The sequence below is a fragment of the Morus notabilis genome, unplaced genomic scaffold (genome assembly GCF_000414095.1).
Source record: "Morus notabilis unplaced genomic scaffold, ASM41409v2 Scaffold18, whole genome shotgun sequence".
In the NCBI taxonomy this organism is placed as follows: Eukaryota; Viridiplantae; Streptophyta; class Magnoliopsida; order Rosales; family Moraceae; genus Morus; species Morus notabilis.
In genome coordinates, this window is record NW_010358991.1 from 79,827 (window position 1) to 89,454 (window position 9,628).

A 9,628-nucleotide genomic window follows, 5' to 3' on the forward strand; every position below is an offset into this window, starting at 1 on the left:
ATTATTATTATTATTATTTTTTTGTCTCTCAACTCATGCATTTCTGGCCCCTTAAATTATTGGGAGAAATTTTACTATGCAAAGGGAGAATTTCCGTCACCTATGGATCTTGAACATTAAAATTGGAAAATGAAATAATAAACTTGCGAATTGGCATCAATAACGTGAATTAGACACTTAGTGCTATTAAAAGACTCATTGACCATATGAGTCCAACAGAATGGGAAAGATTTAGGCCTCCTTCGTTTCGTTGATTCGAGTTTAGATGTGAGTTTATGTGAGAGTTTTTTACTGTAACAAAAAAGTTAGATGTGACTGTTTGTGAGAGCTTTTTACTATAGCAAAACTCGAATTCTAAACTCGAATCAGCGAAACGAACGAGGCCTTAGAGGCTGTTCGGCAGCCATAAAAACTCAAAAAAAAGTAACTTGAGTTACAATTTTATTTAAATTTATGTTCTTTTAAGTTTAAACTCGAATTTAAACTCGAGTTTGAGACTAAAACTCGAGTTCAAGTTTTTCCTTCAACTCGAGTTCAGAAACTCAAACTCAAATTAATAAACAATATTTTTTCTATTATTAAAAATGCTATAGCTTTTTCATTTTAATTCTGATTGAGATAATTTTTTTTCTATGCGTTGACAATGAAAAGACGAATAAAACCCCACCCATATATCATATTAAAATTTTTCATCACCATTGAGTTTTTATTAAAATACTATCTAAATACAAATTTAAGTTTTGACTCACTCAAATACAAACTCAAAAAGATTCTTATCTCAAATCATAACTTAAATGTACACAACCAAACACAAACTCAAGTTATAACTCAAACTCAACTCAAGATTTTCACAAAAAAATGTAAAAGAACAACCCCTTATTTTACAACAATAACCACCTAGAATAAATCTTCAATGGGAGTAACCTATCGTTCCTAATGGGTAAAAATTATTTTGGTAGCCCATTGTTCATTTTGGTTAGATGCCAAACAAGGCAATGGATTCCCTAGTGGGGCAAGCAATGCTTTTCATAAAAACTGTACATAAAACCTTGTATTCTTGTATTCTTGGGGAGAGAGAAGGGGTTAGAGAGAGTGTGAGAACGTCCTTTGAGAGCAGAGGTTAGCGGAGCTTTGGAACTGTCTCCGGGCTCCCGACCGTGATATTTGGTCCTCCAGCTCGTCTCGTCGTGGGCTTCTCGTTGGTGGTAATGGTGTACGGTGTGGTGGATCCGTTTAGGCAGATCTGAACCGATTAGGAGTTTGGAAGCTGAATGAATGATCTCCTTTCTTAAGAGAGTTTTCCGTTTTGTGGCTGAGATATCTTCGTTGGCTATCTTCCTCGATGGTCATTTGGCCAGACACCTTCACTGGAGGTTTCTACCAGCGGTGGTCGGAGGTTTTTTTTATTTTTGTCACTTTTGTGTTTGTAATAAGGTTGGTAGTTTCCCCACCCGACCCTCGTCTAGTTTGTTATTTTTTGTTAGATTTAGCTGTTCGGTTTAATACCGATAGGGTGTTCTTGGTCATGTTAGAATTTTTTTTATGCCACGTAGATGTCTCATTTATGTAGATTTTGACGATCTGCCCCTCCAACGCTCGACATCTTATGTTGAAGAAATGAGTTTTTTCTAGTTGAACTTTCAATCCGCTAATTGTTAGTGTGCTAAGGTACTTTTCTGATTTCGAGTATCAGACTTGCTTCTATCTTTTTAATGTATTAATATTGTACCAAAACAATAATTTATTAGTATTTTAATAAAATGTAATTTTCCTTTAAAAAACTGTACATAAACGACAAGCTAGCAAAAAAAAATGTTATTTATCATATGTGTGAAATAATAATAATTATATTTTAATCATAGGAGTGCCCTCTAGGAAATAAGTGAGTGTTTACTTTTCGGCTTGATATAAGGATTAAAAAGGGGTGGATGGGGTGGGCAAAGCTCTGATAAAATCTCAAAGCAGGGGGTCACTGTCCCTGTGTAAGGCCAAAATCCAGGGAAGTGAGTGCCACGTCACGGATGACGTCATCAACCTATCAAAATGCCATGTCATTTATTAGTGGTTCTTTTGGAAGGGCAATATTTGGGGTCTATATTTTATATTCATTTAGTTCACTGATTTTAATTTTTAATTCGAGTTGAGATGTGATTTTATATGAGAGTTTTTCATTATAGTAAAAAAGTTAAATGTGACTATTTTTTAAAATTTTTGATCGTAATAAAACTCAAATTCTAAAATCAAATCGATAAAATAAATGAGAATGATCAGGCCAAAAAAAAAAAAAAAAACTGTAGAGAGACAACTGTATTTGTGTACTCAGTAGTGGGTATCAGTACAATCATCTTTTTTTTTTCTTTATTGTAGTGGGGACCTTCCTAATTAGTAGCTAATAGTATGGCCCTTCTTGAAGCTTCCTTTGTCTTCTCTTATAATTAATAAAGGTGACATTTTGCCCATAGGCTCTGTTTGGTTTGAGAGATAGAGACCTTCAAATGATAAAACTAGTTAAAATAATAAGAAATGTAGGTCCCGTTCACTTCGTTGATTCGAGTTTAAAATTCGAGTTGAGATGTGACTTTATGTGAGAGTTTTTTACTGTAGTAAAAAAATTAGATGTGATTGTTTGTAAGAGCTTTTTACTGTAGAAAAACTCCAATTATAAACTCGAATCAGAGAAGGATTATTATAATTTTTTATATAGTAGTAAGGGAAAAAAAGAGTTGAAATGATAAGTGAAAGTATGGTTATTAATATTACTATATTACCTTTCTTATTATTATTTACCATTTTTTTTAAAAGATAAAAAAGTGTTTTTAAGCGTAATGTAAATGGATTCTATGAATCCTCCTATAAGTGGAAAATATGTAATTTTGTAGGAGAATGAGTTCTCTCTCCATCTCCTATTTCCTTCTCATCTTTTCTCAAACTAAATAAGTGATAGGCCCTCTAACCAAACAGGATCTTTTTAAAAAAAAAAAATCACGTATTTTAAGAAAATCTCGCTTCAATTTTCACTTAAATCCGTGATTGTTGATTAGCATTCGATAAAGGAGATATGTAAATCATATCACAAGTCAAAAGACAATATTATTTTACAGTAAGTGGATGGCCAAAATTTGGACCTTTTAAAGAAATTATCTGTGGATTTATTCTTTTTTAAGTAAAACGTTAATTTACAGGTAATTCATCAATTTATTTTCATAAAGCCCCAAACAAATTTAGGAAATGATCATTACCCCGGTAAATCATTGCTTTATATGTTTGGTAGAGGGATTCGTTCCATGATTTGAATCATGATTCATGGTTCGTTATAATATTTTCTCTCACAAAAAATTCACGTAAATAAAAAATGATTAAATCACATAATTTGAATCCTCCAACCAATCATGATTTTAGTATTTAAAAGGTAAAATTAATTATTTGAAAAAGTAGACTTATTACGAGGATCACGTGTCAATTCACAAGCTAAAGAAGATTTTTGGTTACCAACCAAATGCAGTTTTTTCCTCTTTCACATGTCTTTGTTTTTGTTTCACATGTTAACTCCCAACTCCCTAATTCCTATGTTTATCCTTCCTTTGTCCTTTTCGCTTGGAAATTGCCGGTTCTCTCTCTAAACAATTGAACTCGGGCACGCTTTATTCACCTTATTGCCTATTGGGCATGAGTTTGAGAGAAAATGATAATGGACTTCTTTCCTGTTTGGGCTGCTGACTCCATTCCAAGGCCAGATGAGTTTCTTTTGGATATCTTCACATTCCATATCCATGAACTGATGGACGTATCTTTTGTTTGGGCCCTACTCCGATTCTCATATTTTAGAGGTTTTTTTTTTTTTTAGGTCTTTTATGTTATTATTATTGTTATTAGTAATGTATTGTAAATGTATTTTAGGAAGATAATTTTCTTTTGTGATATGTTGAAAACAGGAATTTGACAATTCAATAAAAGAAAAGGATGCTGCAGAACTTGGATTTGGATTTGGTCTTTTTTTGGTCGTCTAGATTTTCAATTGATGTTGGCATTAAGTAGTGAAATCTAAACTATATTCACTACTCAATCCAACTATTTTTCCCCATTGGCATAGGCAAATCTCCTCAATCCTTGACAAAAATAGAGAATATCATAGTCCATCAGTCATCTAAAAAAGATTTTTTTTTCCTATGAAGTTCTTTGAGGAAACATAACGCAACTTTTTTATTTTTATTTTTTATAAATTTATACAAACTTCCTTTCATGAGGAAAAGAAAATACCCAACAATTTTGTTTTTTTTTTTAGAAAAAAAAAAAACTGCCTAAATGTGGGATATAAATTGAATTCCAAGAAGGAAAAACGACAATAGGAAGAGTTTTTAACGTATTTATGCGTGTAAAGTTTCCAATCCTAACGTTCCCGTTTGCTCTTCCCTCCTCCGTCCCCACTTCCCAAAATTTGAATTCCAAGACTCAACAGTCAACAATTCTCTCTCTCTCTCTCTCTGCAATCACGTTCCTCTCTCTCTCTCCATGCCATGGACGACGAAGCCGACCGCGAGCTCGGCTTCAGCGCGGCTCCACCACATCTCGTCTCTCTCACCCCGTTCTCTCCTGTCCCTTCGCCCTCCACTAGGCGGCTCTCCAGCTGCTTCGTCGAGCCGAGCCGCCCCGTCGCCGCAGCTCGACGGCTCGCCTGGGTGTCCCTCCAGGGTCGCCTCATCAACGCCGATGAAGCCAGCTCGGCTACAACCATCAAGGGCGGCTTGGCCCCCAAGGAAGCTGTGTCTTGGGAGCTATTCAGCCCCGTTCAGCGATTCCTCATCGTCGCCGTGATCGGCGTTGCCGTCGCCGAGTCTAAGAAGAACGCCCAGATTTCTCGGCTCAGAAAATCCGTCGAACTTAGGGTTCGTACTAATTAATAAGAGTTCCTCGTCTTTAATTTCTGCGTCTTTTCTTTATTTTCTTATTTCAAGTGGCGATTTATTGCTAATTTTAATGTTTCTACTTCGAAGGCTTGGATTGCGCAAGAAACTGATAATTCATAATTCGGACTTGTTTTGATTTTACACCACACCTTGATTGAGACTTTACAGTTTCTTAAAGCTACAATACGTTACAGTTTCTCCTTGATTTTATGAGTCATTTTGAAAATTCAAATAAATAGGGGTTTTCCTATCTTTTTGTGCTTTTCAAATTCTCTCTCTGCTGTTAATGACTCTGTAATTTGTATATTATATATGCGATTAGATACAAAAGAGATTGAAATGTTTATTTCTGATCTGTAAAAACATGGATTTATTACAATAATTTTATAGGACTCAAATTATCTTAGATCACATGTTTTTAAATCTTAGAGTAACTAATTTTTGCAGGATCAAGTACTATCAAGCATGCAGCAGAAGCTTGACAGTCTATGTGAGCAGCTGAACAATAAGAATATGGAATTATCAGAAATTGATGTTTTTGGCTCAGACAAAACTAAATTCGTCGATTGCGGTTGTTGCCTTTGTGATCAACATCACGACATGTTGGCGGTAAGATCTCAATTCTCATGTCCATTTGTTGCTACATTTTCTATATGACTGTCTAAGTGTGTGATTGTCTTTCTTTGTGAAATTAACAGGGCAAATCTGTAACGAAAGCCACAAATGGGGATGAAATTCTTCAGTATAAGACGTCTCTCGCCAATGTTGCAGAGCAAGAGGAGCGCCGGATGTCTGATTTATCGGACTGGGCTTCGAGTGTCACATCTGCTGCTGAAATCCAGGTGGGTGAGATATTGTATAATAATATAATAAACTGAAAAAATGTTGTTCATTCTGACTTGGCTTGACTTGGGATTAAAGGTGGTGTGGGTCCCAGCCGAGTCGGAATGTATAGGATTGCTCGATGATATGTATCAGACATCCATCGAACAAACTGAAATGAAGATTTAGAATGATGGTTGAGAACTTTTGAAATTTCAGAGTCTTGGAGTTGATCAATGACTCAATGGGCCATGCGTTTGTCAATGAGAATTAATGTGCACTTTGTCACTCCAAAGGAATCTTTTGAATAGTATTACCATGTTTCATGTGAATTTTTATCTTGCTTTTCAATGCAAAAAATTCTTGAATTGTTAAACTGTAAAAGATACTTTCCTTTTTCGGTAAAATGGGAATTAAGCCTTGATAATGAAACATGAAATCCCATATGGCCCCAGTTTTTATAGGTCCGGTCCCTAATCATTACGTTAGACTAGTCAAATTCCAACAACATTGATTTCCTTGGAGTTTGCTCGGACTGGTACTTTGGTTTCGAAGTTCTTTTTTGTATGGCCATATGCCTGTCCTTGTAGGCCATCTCTCTAGCACTCTCTTTTTGTTATTTTGAAACTGACAGATTTTTCAGCACAAAATTGTGCGCTAATCACACAACTGTGCATACATTATATTTTTCTGTTTCTTTTTCTTCAAAAAAAAAAAAAAAGAAAAAAAAGAAAAAATCTATTTTGTAATTTATGATGTGATGCATTACGCAGATGAATAGCTTGGCTATAGAACAAGACATTTACAATCTCAAGAAGGATTGTGAAGACAAAGATGTTATCATAAAAGAGCTTACCACTTTACTCCACTCGTCTGATATAGCTGGCTCAAAGGTATTTTGTTCTCTTTTCCCCTTGGCAACACAACATTCTATCCTTCTCTCTCTTTTTTCGATCTTTGATCAATTATGATTATAATTTCCTTCATAACAGAGGATAACCGAGCTGGAAGACATCATAAGAAGGAAGAACACGATAATTACTCGGCTAAAGAAGGACGTAGTGATCCTAGAACAAAAGGTAAGGATTTATTTATGGAGATAATTAACCAAAAAGATAGTTTTCAGCCTCTTGAGCCGTAGTTTACTCCATAATGCAGGTGGTGAATTTCGCGAGACTTCGGAGACCCTCTTTCTCTTCCTCGGAATTACCAAGTGTACAAATTCCACACATGACAGACAACGTCCTTTATGATATGGAGAGTACTACTAGCCCTTCATCTTCTGATTCGGACAGCTCTCCCAAGGACCGAGCAGAGTCTCCTGCTGTTGAAACTCCAGAGATTACTGCTCATAGTTTAGAATCTCATTCAATAAGGAAGCTGAAATCATTGCCACCAAAGCCCTCAGGATCTCGATCGATGAGTCCTCTGAAAGAGATATCATTGAACCACAAATTGGAGACAGTCTCTTCTACAAGACAAAGGCAGTTATCAGCTAGTGGAGATCAGAAAAGGACTAGAAGGCTTAATCTATCTGCACAGAAGGATTCAACTCCACACAAGAGATGGGTTTAGTGGCTGGTAAGCACCTTCCTGTTGTACCAGATTGCACTTCCACTGATGGTAATTTCGCTCATGAAGACTTGTTTCTTTTTAATTATCACCATGTGTGTTCTCACATGTTTTTGTTTTTCTTGTCTTTTGTAGGTCCAGGCTCAAATATACTGTAAGCTGAAGTTTGGTTACCGAAAACATAGTATATATGTTTTGTATATGGGTTCTGGACAGTTTACATGTCGTATCCTGTTAATCCTGTCGTATCCTCAGCTCATTAATCGTCTTGGTGAATTATTTTTATTTTTTAGGGTGAATTTTATAAGTGCTATATATATATATATATATATTTAGTGGAAAATAGTCCGTGTCCTATCAATTATATGTTGTTCTACAAGCTCTAAAAAACAACAGACCCTACGACTCAAACAGAGAAACGAAATCATGGAAACGACACAAAAATTAAAGATAGAGAGAGAGAGAGACGTCTAAAAAAATCTCTGAAGTCTCGCTCTAGTAATGGAGAGAAATTCTTTTTTTTTCTATAATTAACGCAAGTTGCAAGATGAAGCATCACCATGAAAATTGAAAACGACATAGACCTAAAAACCGACACAAACTATTATGGGTATGTTTGAGATGTGAGTTTACGTGAGAATTTTTTATTGTAGTAAAAAAGTTAGATGTAACTGTTTTTAAGAGTTTTTTTTACTATAGTAAGAATTCTAAACTCGAATTAAAATGAACGGCCTATAAAACACCAATGAAAAGCGACAATGGATAGAAATAACGACAAAGGCTAAGTTATGCAATGACAATGTATTAAAGCAAAACCAAAGCGAGAAGTTCTCGAAAATGACAGCAGTAAAAAAATGACACAAAACTCCACTAATAGCGTTGCAAGAAAACAATACTTATCCTCCCCTAAAAAAAAAAAAAAAAAAAACCTTATCCCCAACAATACTTATCAAATAATAATAATATTCCTAAATTATTCCCATTTGCTCGATTAGTGATTCCCCAAGTAGTATGTAATTTCACAATACAAACCAGGCTCATATGCAGATAAACACCTCTTTGAAACAATATTCTTATGCTTGTCACATAGTAATTGTTTACTTTCAAGATCATGTCTGATTGATCGGTGCATTTTTTTCAAAAAAATGTTTGTCCTGGATTTTAGACTAAAGATATTGATATGGATTGGGCGAGATGAGAACTTGATGGATGCCTTCATCAACTTCCCTCGTTGTCTTTTTTGGCTTAATGTTGGAAATGTCACCATCGGTACCATTGAATCTTGATTAATTTGGATTTTCAAACTTTGATATATATATATATATATAGGCAGCTTGTATTATACCACAAGAAATCTGTTTGAATCTGTATTTGGGTCGCCACTTCCTCAAATACTCGTCCCATTTTCCTTGTATATCACGTACAATATTTAATTTGGCGAGCAATCAAACAAAATATGCTTATAATGAGAGAGAGAAAAGACCATTGAGCAAATATTTTATGCTTCCATACAATTACTTAGATATCTTTCTTCCACTTCTCTTTTTCTCTGTTTTTTGTTTGTTTGATTAATCTCAACATTAATGTACAGTTCTTACCAATGGTAATTAAGAATTAATAAATTGTTGTTACATCAAATGTAGTTATCACATGATTTCTTATGACTATTGCCAATGTGTCATCTCTCTCCGTCTCTTGGAGAAATGTTGCTCAACCTCTTATCTGTATTGAATTAATGGAGGAAATAGTGATTCTTTTCATTATGGTTGCGTGGAAAGATTGATCTTTAGTTCTCTATTCATAGTGTTATTGGTATTACATGTTTGGATGGCAAATATCTGCATAATGGTTGGGTCGTTTGGTTCACTCTCTTTCAAAGTAATGCCTTGGAACAACTTATTGGCATTTTAGTCGGCTGTCGAAAACATCTAGTGCAGCAAATTAAATGTTTGTCATTTTCTGTTTATTTTTTTTAAATAGTTTATCTTTACTTAAAATTGCCCAATAAAATTTTGACCAAGTCAGTTTGAGCTCAATCTTATACCATGACCCAGGAAGCCAACCAAATAGGTCTAATAATAATGAGAATGAGAATGTGAATAGTAATAGAAATAAAACGGAAAAAAAAGTTAATTTATTTGTTTAGTTATAATTTTAAAAAAAATTTGGAATGGAATAAAATTATTATTATATAATAGATTATATAATTATGATATATAATATAACAATATTATTAAAATTGTAAATATAATTATAATATCATAATATATAAAATGTAATATAATATAATATAATATAATAATTATTATATAATATATCATATAATTATG

At 34.2% G+C, this 9,628-nt stretch overlaps 1 protein-coding gene across 1 annotated transcript; it reads left to right on the forward strand.

Annotated features, from left to right (window-relative positions):
• Positions 1-4,378: 4,378 nt before the first annotated feature.
• LOC21391353 lies at positions 4,379-7,589 on the forward strand. Its single transcript, XM_010093679.2, has 7 exons — positions 4,379-4,883; positions 5,352-5,513; positions 5,603-5,746; positions 6,500-6,619; positions 6,719-6,805; positions 6,885-7,307; positions 7,434-7,589. Exons 1-6 carry the CDS (start codon positions 4,515-4,517, stop codon positions 7,299-7,301), a joined length of 1,299 nt encoding a protein of 432 aa, XP_010091981.1. The 5' UTR covers positions 4,379-4,514; the 3' UTR covers positions 7,302-7,307; positions 7,434-7,589.
• The last annotated feature ends 2,039 nt before the right edge of the window (positions 7,590-9,628 follow it).

Excerpts from the sequence above, each read along its gene's own strand:
- LOC21391353 (XM_010093679.2), top strand. The coding sequence starts at position 4,515 with ATGGACGACGAAGCCGACCGCGAGCTCGGCTTCAGCGCGGCTCCACCA. Across the intron at positions 5,747-6,499 it reads CATCTGCTGCTGAAATCCAG|ATGAATAGCTTGGCTATAGA; the intron begins GTGGGTGAGATA and ends TGCATTACGCAG. Across the intron at positions 6,620-6,718 it reads CTGATATAGCTGGCTCAAAG|AGGATAACCGAGCTGGAAGA; the intron begins GTATTTTGTTCT and ends CCTTCATAACAG.